General features: G+C 61.1%; 6 protein-coding genes across 6 annotated transcripts; all 6 read right to left on the reverse strand.

Moving 5' to 3' along the window:
• On the reverse strand, window positions 1-2,013 carry LDBPK_250620 (hypothetical protein, conserved; the record flags this gene model as incomplete). Its single annotated transcript, XM_003861344.1, has 1 exon — window positions 1-2,013. A coding segment is annotated over one exon (2,013 nt), but the record flags the coding sequence as incomplete, so codon positions are not given.
• Window positions 2,014-3,866: 1,853 nt separating this feature from the next.
• Window positions 3,867-8,717, reverse strand: LDBPK_250630 (RNA polymerase I second largest subunit, putative; the record flags this gene model as incomplete). The annotated part of the gene is made up of 1 exon (XM_003861345.1): window positions 3,867-8,717. One exon carries the CDS (start codon window positions 8,715-8,717, stop codon window positions 3,867-3,869), a length of 4,851 nt encoding a protein of 1,616 aa, XP_003861393.1.
• Window positions 8,718-9,929: 1,212 nt separating this feature from the next.
• Window positions 9,930-10,835, reverse strand: LDBPK_250640 (hypothetical protein, conserved; the record flags this gene model as incomplete). The annotated part of the gene is made up of 1 exon (XM_003861346.1): window positions 9,930-10,835. One exon carries the CDS (start codon window positions 10,833-10,835, stop codon window positions 9,930-9,932), a length of 906 nt encoding a protein of 301 aa, XP_003861394.1.
• Window positions 10,836-11,580: 745 nt separating this feature from the next.
• On the reverse strand, window positions 11,581-12,069 carry LDBPK_250650 (hypothetical protein, conserved; the record flags this gene model as incomplete). Its single annotated transcript, XM_003861347.1, has 1 exon — window positions 11,581-12,069. The coding sequence occupies one exon, from the start codon at window positions 12,067-12,069 to the stop codon at window positions 11,581-11,583; it is 489 nt and encodes a 162-aa protein (XP_003861395.1).
• Window positions 12,070-12,554: 485 nt separating this feature from the next.
• LDBPK_250660 (hypothetical protein, conserved) lies at window positions 12,555-14,552 on the reverse strand (the record flags this gene model as incomplete). The annotated part of the gene is made up of 1 exon (XM_003861348.1): window positions 12,555-14,552. One exon carries the CDS (start codon window positions 14,550-14,552, stop codon window positions 12,555-12,557), a length of 1,998 nt encoding a protein of 665 aa, XP_003861396.1.
• An 885-nt stretch (window positions 14,553-15,437) lies between these two features.
• On the reverse strand, window positions 15,438-15,725 carry LDBPK_250670 (hypothetical protein, conserved; the record flags this gene model as incomplete). The annotated part of the gene is made up of 1 exon (XM_003861349.1): window positions 15,438-15,725. The coding sequence occupies one exon, from the start codon at window positions 15,723-15,725 to the stop codon at window positions 15,438-15,440; it is 288 nt and encodes a 95-aa protein (XP_003861397.1).
• Between the last annotated feature and the right edge of the window lie 863 nt (window positions 15,726-16,588).

Here is a 16,588-nt window from a genome sequence, read left to right on the forward strand (position 1 = left end):
CGGCGGCGGCGGCGGCGGCGGCGCCTCGGCCAGCGGGGAGCGCATCGGTTGCATGGGCTGCAGCGGCTGCTCGCCCGCCTCCGCGGCGCCGTCAAGGCTCGTCGTGCTAGCCCATGTCTGCGAGCGGGGCTGGAACTCGGCGCGCTTCTGCCGCGGTGCCGCGGTGGCGGTCGTCGGCGAAAAGCTTGGGCTGGGCATCTGCGGCGACTCCACCCGTGCGTAGTTCACCATCTGACCGTACTCGACGTACTCGATCAGCGTGGAAGACTCCTCCAGCTTGAGGAGGCTCGTGAAGTATTTTTCGCACTGGCATTTCTGCATCTCGTTGCATCCCTCCGCCGGGTCGGCGCGGATGACTTGCATCCACAAGACCGTCACAATGAGAAAAACCTCCGGCGCCTGCGTGACGAGCTTGCTCATGTACGGCAGTATGCCGCACAGGATCGCACGCTTGCCGGCTGTTCGGCCCGAGTCGAGGTACTTGGCGAGCAGCGTGAAAGCCCGCACGCGGTAGAGCACCTGGGTAAGCGCGAGGAGCACGCACGGCAGCTGCTCCGGCACCTCCGCCATATCACCCGACTCCACCCACACCTCAAAGGCCGTGAGCTGGTCATCGAAGAAACTCGACGGCTCATAGGCGGCAGGGGCCTCGTCCGTGGCGGCCAGCAAGCGCGGCAGCTGGCTCACGCACTTGTCCACCGTGTACTCCCATAGCTCCCACATGGGATGCAGGTGCGCCTCCTCGGAGAGGGCCGGGTATGTCATGGGGGTGCAGCCGGACTCGCGCAGCAGCCGGTCGGCTAGGATGCAGTTGCGGAAAATACCCTTGATGGAGGTCCCTTGGCGAAACAGGTAGTGGAACTGCGCTGGTGGCAAGGTGCACCATGCAATCGTGTCTGTCACGGCGTTGAGAATCCAGTTAAGCTCGCCGCGCGGGGACTTGCGGTCGTTGCAATCGCCAGGCATGTTGCGAATCATGTCCGCCGTCACGTGCGGCAGCAGCATCGCGTGGAAGGAGAAGCCAATGTACCACTCCAGCGCCATCCGCAGCGGTGTCGTCAAGCACGACGTCAGCAGATCCGCCGGCAGGGCTGGGCTCAGTGGCAGTGTCTCCCCGGGGCTGCAGGCGCAAACGAATAAGTCATGCGGCCGCTTCTCGTGCAGCCGGTCTCTGCACCATCTCTGCAGCAAGGATCCGGCGGAGTTGCAGTCGAAGACGTAGATGGCCGGCGTGTCGGCCAGCTCCGCCATCTCGGTGATGTTGAGAGGGACGTAGTGCGTGCGCTCTTTATCGAACACCCACACTTCCCCCAGATCCGTGGCGCGCGGCATGCCGTGGCCGTTGTAGTGAATTAAAATGCGGCCGTCGCGGGCCATGCGACGACTCTTCGCGAGCGCCGACTTGGACACCTCCAGGCTCGCCTCCACAACGCGCATAACGCCAACGTCGTCACGCAGCACGCTGCGGTACTGCCGCTCGAGGGTCTCGGCGATGCTATCGCTGCCACCGCCGGCGCCGCTACCGCGGCCGCTGCGGTGGGCGCTCTTGGCGACGTGCGCCACCATCGGGTCGACCCAGCACTCCATCTTCGCACACGGCTCCACACGGGGAAAGCCGGGTGGGTCGCTGCCGATGTGGAGGTACATAAGCAGAACGGCCTGCGTGATGCGCACCCGGTAGCGCGTGGTCCCCCCCACCAGCGTGACGTCCCCCAATGTGCCGACCCCGCCACTCGCCTCGTCCATGGTGTCATCGTTGACTAGCGACGGGAGGTTGCACGGTGCGAACGCAGCCACTCGCTCGTTGATCACCTCATCCAGAGCTGTGGACGAGTGAATCTCGTGCGCATGGCTGCTTGGCCCGGCGGCGGAGACACTGACGGAGGCAGAGCTTATAGCGCCTGACGACGAGGTCACAGCGTTGCCCGCTGCGGCGGCGGCAGCGCCTGGTGGCGGAGCAACCGCAGCGCCGGGGCCATGTCGCTGATCAGCATTACGCCGACGATTCAGCATTGCCCCTGGAGAATCTTGTGCAGACGCTGCGGTGAAGTACACAGGAGCGACGATGCAACGCGGATCGCGACTCTCAGAACGCGTTCGCCCTCCCCTCCCCCTCCCCCTCCCTCTTCTGGAGTGTCCCTGTGGGATTAGGTCGGGGGCTGCAGAGAAGGAGCAGTGAGGACGGGTCGGGGAGTGTCTTCCCTGGCTTACAGCGGCGGCACGGCAAAGCGAATAGACGGCAGAGAGAGGAGAACAGCAGCAGAGAAAATCTGTGCCTGCCTGTACGTTCTCTGTGCGTGTGTGTTGGTGGCGTTGAATGCGCCTCGCCCGTGGTTGTCACACTCACAAAAACAGGCACGTGCGCAGAGATAGGTGGACCAGAAACACAAGCGTGAGCAGCGGAACAACAACAGAGAGAGGGAGATGTTCTGCGACGCACTCACTCACTGGCGGAGAGAAAACGATGTATATGTAGCAGGCGCGGCGAACAGCCACCGGCGAACCACGCACAAAGAGCGATAAAAGGAGAAAGAGGCAGCGCAGATTTTCCAGCAATACAGGAAGGACGTGGAGAAGGCGGAGGGGGGAAAAAGTCAGGTGTGATAAGCCAGCAAAGCTGGTTATGATAAGAGATCCGTGCTTCTTAGGCGGCAGGGAGTGGAGGGGTGTTCAAGGCAACCAAACACAGCAAGTGGCGCACAGGGACACGCGGTCAGCTCCGCGACTCTGCACCCAGGCTGTCTATCCCCCGTCTGTGTCGTGGATGTGCACGTGTGGGTAAGGGTGGCACTAGTGGAGTGGGTTTGTAGGTGGGTCAATGCCTCCGCAACTGTGCGCAGGCTTGCATACGTTCCGTTCGTGTTTTTCGTTCACTTTTCTTCGTCCCTCTTTTCCGCCTTCTCTCTTCGCTACTTTTAGAACTGCTGAAGGACGCATACAGTGGAGAGTCGCCGTGCATGCACGCGCACGTGTGTGTGTGTGTGTGTGTGTGTGTGTGAGGGGGGGAGGGGAGGATGCGCAACGGAGAGCGGCATCAACGATGAAGAGAAAGCAGGACGGGGAGGGGTGACAGCAGAGCACACGTTGAGAAGGCTGAGGAAACAAGAGCATCGCAGACAGAGAGAGAAGCTTTCACAGTGGTTGGGGTGCCTATGCGCAGCGGGCGGGGGTGGGTAAGCAATAGAAGAACCTCCGGCCCACCCTTCGCTCTCAGCAGAGAAATGAGAGCGACAGCAGGGACACACGTGTGTGTGTGCGAATAGAAGCAAGCAAAAGGAGCCCTCACGCGCAGCAGGAGCACCTCTCGGAAGTCAATAGGAGGAGAAGGCAGCGAAGGTGCGTGGGTGCGGCGCCGGCACACAGATAAAGATGGCGCTAGATTTTCTCCCTACCCCACCCAACACCCTTCTTCAAGGAGTTGTACGGATGGGTGTGTGACACGCCTTTCCACGGCTTCGTCAGCACCACCGATTCTTTCGCCCACGCGTCCGAGGGCCACACCTTTCGGAGGCGTGAGCGTGTTGCATGCTCGCCCTTTCTTGTTCGCTCGCGATTACGTGGGTAGAGACGACGTCAAAAAAGATCACAGAAAAAAAACGGCGCCGATTAGCTCGAAATGTTATGGCGCGCCTTTTAGGAGAGAGGAGAAAGGGAGGAGAAGGGGCGGCGAGAAGCTGCTCAGACACGCACAAGCAGACAGACACCCCTATCACTCCCGCCAAAAGAAAACGAACAACCACACACGCGCACACACACAGCGACGAGCGCGACGCCCACCGAGCCCTCATCAAAGGCCGGCACACCCACACCCCACACGCACAAAGCAGTGAGAGAGAAGCAGTGCGCTCCACTTACGCGGCTCGTTCTCATATAAAGTCGGACAGCTCCGACGTCTTGAGCGCGACGCGGACGCCAATGCTCGTCAGCTCCGCCGCCCACAGCCGGAGCACTTGTGGAATCTCCACCATAGCGATCGAGTCGGTGCTCTCGTCCGCGCCGGCGCCGCAGAAGCGACAGGTGCGCCATGTACCGTACTCAGTGGCATGGCGCTCGTAAAGGGAGAGCAAGCTACCGCACCTCGGGCAGATGAACGCCTTTGTCTTGTCTGACACGTGCAGGAGACGGTCGACAACAACTTCACTAATGCCGTGCGATAGCAAGCCGTCCCGCTCCATCTCCCCAACCCGCACGCCACCGTGGCGCTTGCGGCCCTTCACCGGCTGCCCCGTCTTGGTTACCGCCCGGTATGTGTGCGCGTCCGTACGCGCCCGCGCCTGCCACTTGTCACTAACCATGTGACGCAGACGCTGATACCCGCAGATACCCATGAACACGTCCGCCTTCATCTCTTCACCGCTGATGCCATCGATCAGGTGCTCGCGGCCGTAGCGGTTGTACCCTGCCTTGACCAGCGCTTCGCCAATCAACTCCGCCACTCGCGGCTGCTCGTCTACGGTCGACCACGCACTGTGATCGATGAAGCGACCCTCGATGGCACCGACCTTGGCGGTCATGATCTCCAGCACCATGCCGACCGTCATGCGCGACGGGAAGGCGTGGGGGTTGATGATGACGTCCGGCGTTATGCCGCTGGCCGTGGCGAAGGGTAGGTTGTGAGAACGAATGTGTAGCGGCAGCGTACCCTTCTGGCCGTGGCGGGACGAGAACTTGTCGCCCACGGTCGGCGGGCGCGGGATGCGGAAGATCATGAGCACCGATGTCGGGTCTGGCCCGCTGTACACGAGCGGGATCACCTGCTGGACCCACGCATCCTCGCCCTTGTCGAAGTGGCGCCACTTGGTGGCGTGGTGGCGCGTGTACTCATAGACAGACTTGTTCGTGAACGGGTCCACCCGCTCCACCCGCTTGGCGCAGCAGTACACGTCGTTGTTGTCTCGCAGTCCAGGGTACTTGTGATCGCGATCGAAGGAGAACGCGTCCAGGCTCGCGTTCGCGCGCTTCGGCGGTAGCCCGTTTGCCTCCAGCTCGGCGGTGAATCGCTCGCCCGTGGAGAGAAGGTTGTGGAACACGAAGACGTCGTCCTTGTCAGAGCCCTTGCCGGATGCAGTCACAATCTTGGCGACCGTGACACCGGCCGTCAGCATACCGCGCTGGGCAGCGGTGCTGTTGATGATGACGGCGTCGTCCATGTCGTAGCCGGTGTAGGCGAGAATGGCAATCACGGCATTGACGCCGAGGTTCACGTCGTCGAGGCCGTAGTAGTCCATGGGGAGGGTGCGGCTGATGTAGCGCTGCGGGCAATAGGTACGGAACAGCTTTGCCTCCTTGCGCCACGCCAGCGCCTGCAGCTGTGTGCCAGAGGACTGCTTGCTGAGGCCGCACTGGAACAGGTTGCGCGGCGAGCAGTTGTGCTCGAAGAAGGGGATGGTCGCCGAGGTGAGGGAGATGAGGTTGGTGCCGTTCTGCTCCATGTACTCATACTTGCGGTTCAGCTGCACGACGGCGTCGAGGGGGTCGCTCGGGACGGCGGCGATATCCAGCCAGCTCTGCTCCCAGGTGCCAATGAACACGAGCGGGAAAGGGAGATGGGTTGCATCCTTGCGCACCGACGACTCGAGCCGCTGCACTGGGCGCATGAGTCGTCCGCAGTCGAAGAAGACGTACAGGCCCGCCGGATCCTTGTTCTTCGGCGCCACGTACACCACCTCCAGCGTGTGCAGAGGTGACGCATCCTTTCGGCGTACGATGCCGGTCACGTGCACCTGCGAGCGCAGCGTGAGCGCCTTGCGCTGGCGCAGCCTTGCCGCGGCCTCCACAGCGTCCGCCGGGCTGAGGTAGCCAAGCAGCTCGCCCTCCATCCACACCGGCACTGTCTCACAAAGCTGATCAACCACCGTGCTGTGCGTCGCGCGGCTGCGCACGCCCGGCACCGCCTTGCACACTATCTCTCGCAGCTGCGCTGTCATGGCCGCATCCGGTGAGTTGGACGAGATGGTCGACAAACTCAGGTGATTCAGCACCCCACAGTCCTCGCCGTCGGGGCTTTGCACCATGCAGATAAAGCCGTACGCTTCACACGGGTACTTGCGCACCTCACTCGAGCGCATGTCGGCGATAGTCTTGCCACGGTGCACGCAGCGAAGCTGCTCAAAGAAGCGGTAGAAGTTCAGGTGCTCGGCCATGACCACCCACCCAGACGTCTGCGGGCAGTAAAAGTCCTCCTCGCGGTTGAGGTTGATATTGCCCGTCACGAGCAGACGGGCAAGCTGATCCAGCGGGTCGCTGCCGCCGTGCCGGCCACAAAATTCCGCAAACTGACGCACCTGCCGCATGGCGTCCTCGGCGTCGACGGGGGGCAGCAGAGTGCGCAGGTGGAGAATGCGGCGAAAGAGCGCCGCGGGCAGGTGACGTGCGAAGCGGTAGACAAAGCCGCGCATGTACCGGTTCAGGCACACCTCAAAGGCACCCATGAGCACCTGCGAGACGGTGAAGAGCTCCTGATAAGCCGGGACGTCGTTGCCCTGGTGCTCGACAGCGCCGTCGATGAAGAGGTACAGCTGCCGCGTGATGGCGATCATCGCGTCAAACTTGCGGTCCAGCTCAGCGAGAAGAGCGGGTGACAGCCACGCTAGCAGCTGCTGCGCAGTGGCGTCAGGGGCCAGATCCGGCGTGGCCGCATCACAGCTGTTCAAGTGCGGCAAGACGTGGCGTCGCAGCATGAACATGCCGTACCACGCGTCATGCTGGCACGTCGAGCCCTTCGCGTAGAGCGGCAGAAAGTGAAACGTAGATGAGTTCTGGTGGTACTCGCGGTACATGCGGCCAAGAACCGTGATGTGGTCGATAAAGTGCCGCAGATCACCGTAGGGCTTGCGGCGGTGGTGTTGAAGGAGCGCCTCAACACGGGCTGCGTGGTTGCCATCTGGCATGCCGATCGTCAGCAGCCGCTGCAGCTCCACCGCTGACACGCTCTGCGTACTCGTTGCGCTCAGCAGCAGCGGCACCGGTAGATGCCACACCACCTTGCGCGCGAATGAGAAGATCACCTCGCCCTGCGTTGTGTAGTAGAAGTAGTTCTGCGCCGTCAGCCCGCTTGGCCGCTTGCAGCGAATGACGACAGCCTTGGCGGAAAAGTGCGGGCCCTGCGTGACGAACTTCTCGCGGTAGATGTTGATCGGCACGTTGCAGCGCTGCATGAGCAACGCACGCAGAATGCGCTCGCCGCCGTTCATGATGAAGTAGCCGCCTACCTCCTTCTGCTCCTCCAGCGCGCGGAAGTGGTCGAGGCGAGCGTCGACGTTGCGAAGGGCGCAGCGGGCCCCTTTCACCATCTCCGGGAAGCTCGCAAAGTTCACCCAGAACTGCTCCTTGCTCGGCACAAGGTAGTCGTAGGTGTCGTAGTCGGCAGGAGCGACGCGCAGCTGGCGCATCAACGCAAAGTACTCCGTGGAGAAGGTGCGCAGCATCAGCGACGACGGCGCCGCGGCATTGGCCGATCCAGCAGCGGCGGCCATCTCGGCTGCCGTGTTCGCATCGGGCAGGAAGTGGAAGCCGAGGCGGACGTGGCACGGCTGGCCGTACGTCTCACCGTAGCGGCGGTGATACTGCGGAGTGGCGAACGGCAGGCAAGCGTGGATCGTCTGGTCGTGCAGCCGCTGCACCTCCTCGATCACCTCCGCCTCGCGCAGGTGCTTTGTCTGCATCAGCGCCGCCAGATCGTGGCTACCGGAGGCGGCACGAGTGAAGATGCTCTGCTCCTCTTCCAGCCATGCTTGCTGAGCGCGATCCAGCTGGCGCAGGGCGTGGCTGATCCGCTCCTTCATGATGGTGAACTCGCGACGCTGCACCTCCGCCTGCTGCCTTTGCTGGCCATCTGCTGCAACCTCGCCCGCCCGCTGGCACTCCTGCAGCGCGATGTCCGCAGCGTGCAGACGGTTCTCGACTTTGTTGATCTGATGACGTGCATGCTCAAGCACGATGCGAGCCGACCGCGCTGGCCGGACGCCGACCGCAACGTCTAGCAGCACCGCCGAGCAAACACCGACTGGCGTAGCCTTCTGAGACGCATCCGTCATGACGGGGCCGGTGTAGAAGGCGCCTTCGCTCTGCATTTCCCTCGCAAACGCTTCGACACGCAGCGACATAAAGGCGTCGAACTCGTCGATGTGGAAAGCAACGAGGTCCGCCAGAAGATCGGCGTTCACGCGACTCAGCTGCTCGTTGGGGCGCTCTGCCAGGAGCGCGGACAGCTCCTCCAGCTCCGCCATGGCCTCTTGCATGTGATGATGCTGCATACCCTCGTAAACACATGTCGCCGTCGCGGAAGTGTTCGCGGTGTCGCGCACCACCTCCTGCGCAGTGCTCATGAGCTGCCTCAATTCTTTCGCCATGTACTTCAGCTGCTGCGGGCCGCCGGTCTCTGGGGTGCCGATGTGGCTACGGCTGAACTCGAGCTTCGACAGCTTCTTGCGGAGCCGCTCAAAGAACGGCGTGACGGACGCCTCGGACGCCTGATCGAGCGCGGCGGTGTGATACTGCCGTTCACAAATGTACTTCAGCCGAGTAATGGAGTTGCGGATGTGTTGCAGGCGCTCCATCGCCGTCATCTTTATGGGTGGAGCGCGTGGCTCATGTATGCAGGCAGTGCCGGTGCGACGGTGACGGCTTGAGGACCCAGTACTGTGGCTCGTTACCATCGACTCCCCCGCTGAGGAGGAGAGCGACTTTGCGCTATAGTGTGATGAGCGAGACGACATGGCTGGCGCACATTCTAGATGGAGGGAGAGAAAAAAGAATGTCGGCGGAGATGCCGCTCACACACTGGCCAAGATAAGCAAGCGGGGAATGGCGAGAGAGACGCAAACCGCAACAACACCTCCTGCGAGAGAAATGCGTGTTGCTATCCACGTTGGCGGAAGTAAGAGAAACACACACAAGAAAAAAGCAAGGAAAAGCAGAAGGGGCCTTGTTAGTAGTTAAGCGTCGGCCGCGCGCAGAGCTGTACGCCTACTTGCACTCACGCGCACAGACTGAGCAGACGGCAGCGACTCACGGCGGCACTTGCGAGGACGACTCTCTCCGCCACCGCAATACGAGCCTGTCTTGCTCCCCTCCCTCCCCCCTCCCCTGGTGTGGTGCTCGTGCTCCTCCTCCCCTACGATTTTGTTTGTGCTTTGCCGCCTCCTGCGAGCTGTGGCGCGTGGCTGCAGATGGTGAGGAGGCGCGTAGGCTAAGGTGCGTTGGTGCAGGGCGTACACCGCGTACGAGAGCAATCGAGGGAAGACCAATGTGCACTGGGCAGAGAAGGCAAGATAAAAGGAAGGGGCAAGCGTGACTGGTGTTTAGATGCGCATACGTTCGCCAATGTGGGCAAATATGGGGCGCCAGAGGGGAAGAAGACGAGGGTGTTGGCTGACGGGAGACACACAGACACATTCACCCGTGATAAAAGCCCCCGGTGCATGCAAAAGCAGCGGCGGTAATGTCTGGTGTGGCGTAAAGGGTCTTTGCGTAAAACGGTGGTCAGCAACGAATGCTGGTGTACAAGAGCCGTGAGAGGGGGAAAAACAATGAAGCAAGGGTACACAAGAGGTACATCCGTTCACGGCTTGATCGTAGGTGCGCAGCAGTGCATCTGCCCGCCTGCCCCCTCCTCACGTGATCTACCTTTCTGCGGTGTTGCGGTTATTCTCTGCTTTGTTTCTCTTCTTCTGCGTGCTCATGTGGGTATACATTAGGTGGGACTTGCACGGAGAGACATCAGCAGCAGCGGCAACCTATCAACCACTCATCCATCACAGCCACCGGTGGAGAAGGTCCAGGAGGACAGAGCCGAGTGAGCCGTGTCTGGAACGTGCAGCCGCAGTGTCGCTACGCGTAAGCACACACATCCTTGCGCTGGCCTGCGGTGAGGGGGGCTCCTGTTCAGATCTCATTCCCACCCCCGCTCCGCAAGCACACGAGATACACTACCACTTCGCGTAGTTCATGTACTGCAGCGTCAGAGCCGTGCACACAACGGTGAAGCAGACGTTAATCGGGATCCAGTTGTAGCGGGCAAACACACCAAACATGTACAGCATCCGCGGCACGTCAATGAAGAGGAATTTGGGTAGTCTGCCACCCTCCGTTTTGTACATGTAACTCAGCAGTTTTATCTGCTGCTCCACATCCCGCTTCCCGCGGATCATGCGGAAGAGCGGGGCGTATGTGACGAAGGTGCGCCGGATGTGCTTGGCCCACATCTCATCCACCACGCGGATCGCCTTGTCATAGTCGTCCTTCAGGCAGTAGACGCGCACCATCTGGTTCGCCAGCTCGCGCTGCACAATCTTCGGCTGTGCCACAGAGCAGTCCATGAGCTCCTCGTATAGCTCCTCCGCCTGGAAGACCGTCATCTTGCCCCGCTCCACGTCGTAGCTAACGAGGCTGAAGAGTGGCACCAAGTGGTGGGCCGCCAGGCCGGACAACACATGAGGGTGCTCGCGCAGACCACCCTCGTGGAACCACAGCGTATGGATGGACGGACGCACCTCCTTGTTCATGAGATGCTTCTCAAGGAAGTTCTCCGCGTTGCGAATGCCGAGCGCCAGCTGCGACAGCGTGACTGAGATCTGATTCTCTGTCCGCTGGAGAGCGAGCGCATTTTCGATAAGCACGATCTGGTCCATGCGGTTGAAAAGCACCGGTGGCAGAGGCTTGTCCAGCCCCACAGCCCGCAGCGGCGCTTGTGGACGCATAAACTTAAAGTGGTCGTAGCCGGCGCGAATGGTCGGGACGCCGCCGACCAGCAAGGGTCCTACGGGGTAGCAGCTGACCCCCATCCACGGCTCCACATCCATGTGGCCACGGCGCAGTAGTCGACAGGCGTGCATCCTGCACGTACAAACTACTCTTGACCTTGCGCGAGAGAGGAGGCCGACAGAAAAAAACTGAGGGCCGCAAGCTGTGTCTATTTAGCTTGCGTGTGCGAGGTAGTGGTGGCGATGCAGTCATGCCCGTTTCAGTTTCGCAGCTCCTACCCACAGTCGCGGGATGGCGTGTGTGCGCGCGCGCCGGTGGTGGCAGGCAGGGGCAGGACGAGAAGAGAGAGAAAGAGGGGGAGGGGGCGAGCAGTCGCATGGCGCAAGAGAAAAACGGCGGAGCGCGGCACCAAAATGCAAGACCTACCGTGTGGGAGGAGGGCGTGCGGACGCTACTTGTACAGACATGAAGAAGCGCGTACTCAAACGCAGATCATGGTGGCCGCCTCGCGCACCTGTGACTCGTCGGTTCTTTGTTTTACTATTCTTCTCCTCTCTGCACTACGCGGCCTTGATGACGGGAGTTGATGCCTCCTTCTCCACCTATCCTCCAGTCGGATAGGTGTGGCCCGCGGCGAGACATTTATGATTATAGCGGGCGGAGAGCTGTGCAGAGGCACAGGCACAGCATGGGAGCACGCCGCATTTCTTTGTGGTTTGCTTATGTGGATGTGAATGTCTAAGCAGATTTTCGACGTCCTTTCACAGGCACCAAAAAAAAAAGAACGAGAGGAGTCGCGGCACCTCAGCTGCCGCAGAACCAGCCCTCATGTATCTCTCTCCTCGTGCGCCACCGGACAGGAGGGAGGGAGATTCTCTACAGGGGTGGCACCGACTTGCTCATCACCTCCGCCTCAATTCGCGTGGCGAGCAGCGCCGCCTCGTCGTACAGCTCCACCATGCGCCGGCCCAGCTCCGCGCTTTCGGTGGCCGCGGCCGCGATTTCCTGATCGAGCAACGCTACCGGAACATCGATGATGTTCCCGGAAGCATCCTGACCACCACCGAGCTGTACAATGGCCGCACGGAGGGCAGCCCGCTGCGGCGCCAGATGCCGGCGCACAAGCTCGTGAATGCGGCGCCGCTCAAGTGCTGTTTCACGCTCTACCTGTTGAATCAACGTGTCCGGCATTCCGCCGTGATGGTTTCCATCGGCAGCAGGTTCACCCACCTCGTCGTCTTTCTCTCTGGCGCCGTCCCACAGGCTCTGCGGCATGGCATCCTCAGTTGCGGCCTGCAGCACATTCTGGAGTGCCACCACGTACGCGCACAGCTCCCGCTCGGCGCGCACGACAGCCTCGGACATGAATCAGGGCGCTTGTGCCAACAACGCTCGATGCTGGCCTCCTAGATCACACGCACGCACGCACACACACACGCATACCGAAACACAGGCGGCGCGAAGGATGCGCGCGATAGAAGGAGCAGGAGTAGGAATAAGGAGGGAGAAGACAGGCAGACAGAACGAAGGAAAAGGAGTGGAGGTGTGTGCGAACCATAATTCGACGCGCGGGCGAGTTGGCGATGCGCCTTGTGAAATGAGAAGACCCGCCCATTCACACACCACGCAAGCACAGGCGCGCACTCGACTCTGGGAAAGCGTCTCTCTCCGCTTTTCCTGCCTTTTCCGCCGCTCTCTTTGCCTCCTGTCTTAATTAGCACCGGCTCGCTGTGCCTGCCAAGACGGCGTTTTTGGCCTCTTCTCAGAACAAGCGCACACCCACACGCACATACAAGCCATCAGCTCTGCGGCCACTACGCCAATCTTACGTGTGTGTGTGCGCGTGCGCTTCACATAACAACACACTTCGTCATTTGATCGGCCTTGAGCGCCGTCCTCGCCTTCCCCGTCAAGCCCCGTAGTCGCTGCAGCTCGTCCTTCACCGCAGCCTCGGCACCAGGCAAATCCGCAGGGCACAGCAGCAGCACATCCCTGTTTTGTAGCGTCACCGGAGTGGACGACGTGGGGGTTCTCGCGCGGCCGCTCCATAAGCAGGCTAACCCTCCCTCAGTGCCCGCCGCTGCCGAACCGGCGCCGCTGCCGCTGCCAAGACGATACACAGAGAAGGTGTTGAGCGCCTCCCTGGCGTCACGGTGCTGCGCCATTTGCTGCTCCCCAACCTCCTCGCGCAGGCGATCCACCACACGGGCGAGCGGCCAGTCGCGGCCAAGCGCGATGCACATTGGCATCAAGGCCACAGGCATGGCGGCATCCGCGACGAAGACCGCCACGACAACGCGCGGGGCGGTAGCAGGGCGAATCGCCGAAGCGCCACACGGACTCAGCTTAGTGTTGAAGAAGTCGAAGCTGTTCAGCGGTGGAGCGTGTCGAAACGGCCACACAGACGCGGCCGGCAACGGTGTCACGTTGCCAGCCACATCGATGACGGTAGCAGAAGACAGAGTAGCATCACCTTCAGCGTCGAGTGCCGGCTCCGGCAGCATCCCTGTATCCGGCGCAGAGGCCCCGGCGCGATCCTCCGACGGCTGAGAGTTGCGCCATTCCGCTTTGTCTGCCGCCGTATCCGGGGCACCCACGCTGGTTTCTTGAGCGCCTGCCGCGGTACGGCGGAGCAGCTGCTGATGTTGAAGATAGAGACGCGTGGCGAGCGCCTTGACGCGGTCATCGCGGTAGGCAGACGTCCTTGCAGACGTTGACAGAGCAGCAGCCGAGGAGGAAGGTGCCGACAGGCAGGTGGCCTTCCCGTACAGGACTGTTACCATAAGGCGCTGCAGAGCCGCCCTCTCTTCCGAAGTCGTGTGGTCTGCCGAGGCGGCGTCGGTTAGGCTCAGCAGCACCGTCGCATTCGTCATCGGTGCTTTCCGGAGAATAGCATCAACCGGGAGCTGCACCAGCGACAGCGCTGGCACGCGGCGCAATGTTGACCCAACAACAGCCGCACTGTCAGTGGCGGTGGCAGCGGGGGCCACACTAAACAAAGTCGCGTGCGCTGAGGAGACCCACTCCGACCACCAAGACAGCATCCACCCGGCCGCCTCGCTATCCTGATCCTGCTTCGCTGCGGGTGCCGATGCATCTCGCAGAAACCCCACGAGTCGATCGCGTAGCTGGCCCACTGACATCTCTGTCGCCACAATTAAGCTGCAGACGCCGATGGTATAGGTGGGCGCTTCGGTACCACCCACCGCAGATCCTATGAGGTTCGTCACTGCGGCGGTGGCTGGTGCGACGATGAGCGCCAGCACATCCGTCCGGCGGCTACGGTATCCGACAGGGGCGAGCACGAGAGGGTGTGCTGGTGTGAACGGGGCGCACAACGCAGCAACAGGATCGACCGTCGTCGCGCCGTTCCTGTCCTGCTGTCCGAAGGAGACGGCGCGCTGATTTGCTCGCCGCTGCTGCCGCGCCTTCGATGCGATGTCCTCGTGACCGTGAAAGCGGTGGGCAGCGCAGTAGCAGTCCCCGCACTGAGGGCATGGCGCCAGAGCGCACAGCACGGACTGGCACACGACACATCGATGCTGATGCAGCGCAGAGGGCGCGCTTGACGCCAGTGTCGTCCCAGCTTCGGTAAGCGTTAGCAGCGCCTCTTGCGGAGGCGTGCACAGCGGGGCGGAACTTGACATCGCAGCGTCGCCCGCTGCTTTGTTGAGTGGGAGCGTAGATGGTGCGCCAGGAGCGGTGGGCGCGGCGTGGGCGGGAATGTGGTGGCAAGTTGCGTGCGCCGCGCAAAATGTGCCACAACACCACGGACAAGCGTACGGCAAGAAGTCGAACTCACCGCACTCCACGCACAGTGCTCCATCTCCTTCGCAATCCAGACTCATGGCTGCGAACACTCAGACACATACAAGCACAGGTGCAGCTCCATCGGAAGAAGCACAGCGACAGGTGGTGCCTTGCGGAAACGCGCAGGCGCCGAAGGTACCGTGAGCGGGTATTTGCGAGGAAGAGGGTGACGTGAACAGAGAAAGAGGTGGGCGCCCACGCAACTCACCCCACTCTCTGGCGTCGTCGATGGCGCGCACACACACACGCAAGCCGACGGGGAAAACAGCGATGAAGGGTAGCAGGAGGGAGGGGGTGGGGGTGGATGAAACCACCTGCTGCTGCTGTGGTGTGTGCGTTTTCCCGTAGGGAATAAGATGGGGAAGGGGAAGGGGCACAGACGACAGAGATGTGGTGAAAGAAGAGAGGAGTGAGACGAAGGAGGCGCACACGCGCACAGCAGGGCAGACACAACCGCCACACCAACCGCATACGTACCTTCCCTCAAGAGCTGTCGAAGAAGCGGCGAAGGGAGAGGGAGAGAGACTACGAGGTAGAGAAGGAGGCTGGCTGGCACGAGTGAGCAAGTATCACCTCTCTTTCTCTCTGTGTTCGCGGGTGATGGCCCCTTTTTTTGTGTGGGGAGAGGGGGTCTTCCGGTCTTGGCAACGCCTATGTCTTCTTTTTGTTCGCGTTGGAAGGAATACGCAGGTACAGCCACTACACTCGCCCACCGAGAGAGAGAGGGAAGAGTCAAGCAGTCGTGTATGCCTCCACTTGACCACACACGTGCACAGATCAGTCGCCTGGGCACCAGCATGCAAGACAGAGTGTAACCCAGCACACACAGAGAGATGAAAGCGAGCGATGCATGCGCATATATGTATACGTGTATGTGCACGTGAGAAGCGCAAGCAGAAGCAACCGATGCTCTTCTCACGCACCTAGTACCAACGCCAGCGCTCCAGGCGGTTGTACTTGTGAATGAACTCTTTCGTGTACACTTGGGCCGGGTAGTAGTTCTTCTCCTGGTAGTGCGAGTACTGCGGCATGTACGCAGCGTGGTAGAGGTAGACACAGATGGCCATGGGCGAGAAACCGAGGAAGAACGCCGGCACAAACGTGTCGCTCATCGTCCATTGGTGCGGCGGGTTGAACCAACGACCCGAGTGAGGAGGGGCGAAAAGGTTCGATGTGGCATGGCCACGAGATACACAAGTGCGGCGCAGCATGGGGGCTGTGTGTGTGTGTGTGTGTGTGTGTGTGTGTGTGTGTGTGCACGACGACACTGAAAGAGAAACGAACCGAAAAGGGGGCAGATGAAGGTGAGGAGCTAACAAGGGCAAAACGACAGCGGTACTCGGCTGCTGGTCAGAGAGCTGAGGGAGGGAGGGAGGGAAGGCTGCAGCAAGACCTCTCCAGCGGTGCTGCAAACGTCTTTCGTCACTCTACTTCGACTCCCTTCGACTGCTTACAGCTAAACAGCGCCCGGCGAGCTTACACCTCCTCTCCCCCGGAAAAGGACTCCAATGCCGGAGAGGGGGTGCCTTTCATGTCAGAAAAGCGGGCTAAAATCCGCTAGTCTGCCAAGGCCTTGCTACCCTCACGCAGATGCGCACAGACGTCTACCAAGATAAGAGTGCACACAGTGTCTACGGTTGAGTAAGAGAGATGGCAGGGCAGGTTCATGCAAGCCACTCTGCACAGATGTGTGATTGCACCTTTGTTTCTCTCTTGCTCAGGAAACGACGCAGCAACGCAGCGGTGATGTAGACCCAACACGACATGCATCAATAATAATAGAAGACAGCGAGCGCATCGGCGGACATGCAACGAGAAAAACAAAAAGAGGCGAGGAAGAATGGGGTGGAGGACGAGAGAGAACGGCCATCTACACGATGCAAGACGAGCAGAGTCCAGCGGGGGAGGGGAAGACGGCAATCAGAAGCACAGGCAGCAGAGGGTGCGGTCTTTTTTCTGCTCTGTAGCGTGTTCATTTCTCTGTCATACAACATGTGCTCCACTCCACACTACCCCGACCGATCACAGGCCCCATCCGCGCGGTTCGAAGCCGCCGAAGGCACGCATCACAGCA

Source organism: Leishmania donovani, chromosome 25, assembly GCF_000227135.1.
Source record: "Leishmania donovani BPK282A1 complete genome, chromosome 25".
In the NCBI taxonomy this organism is placed as follows: Eukaryota; Euglenozoa; class Kinetoplastea; order Trypanosomatida; family Trypanosomatidae; genus Leishmania; species Leishmania donovani.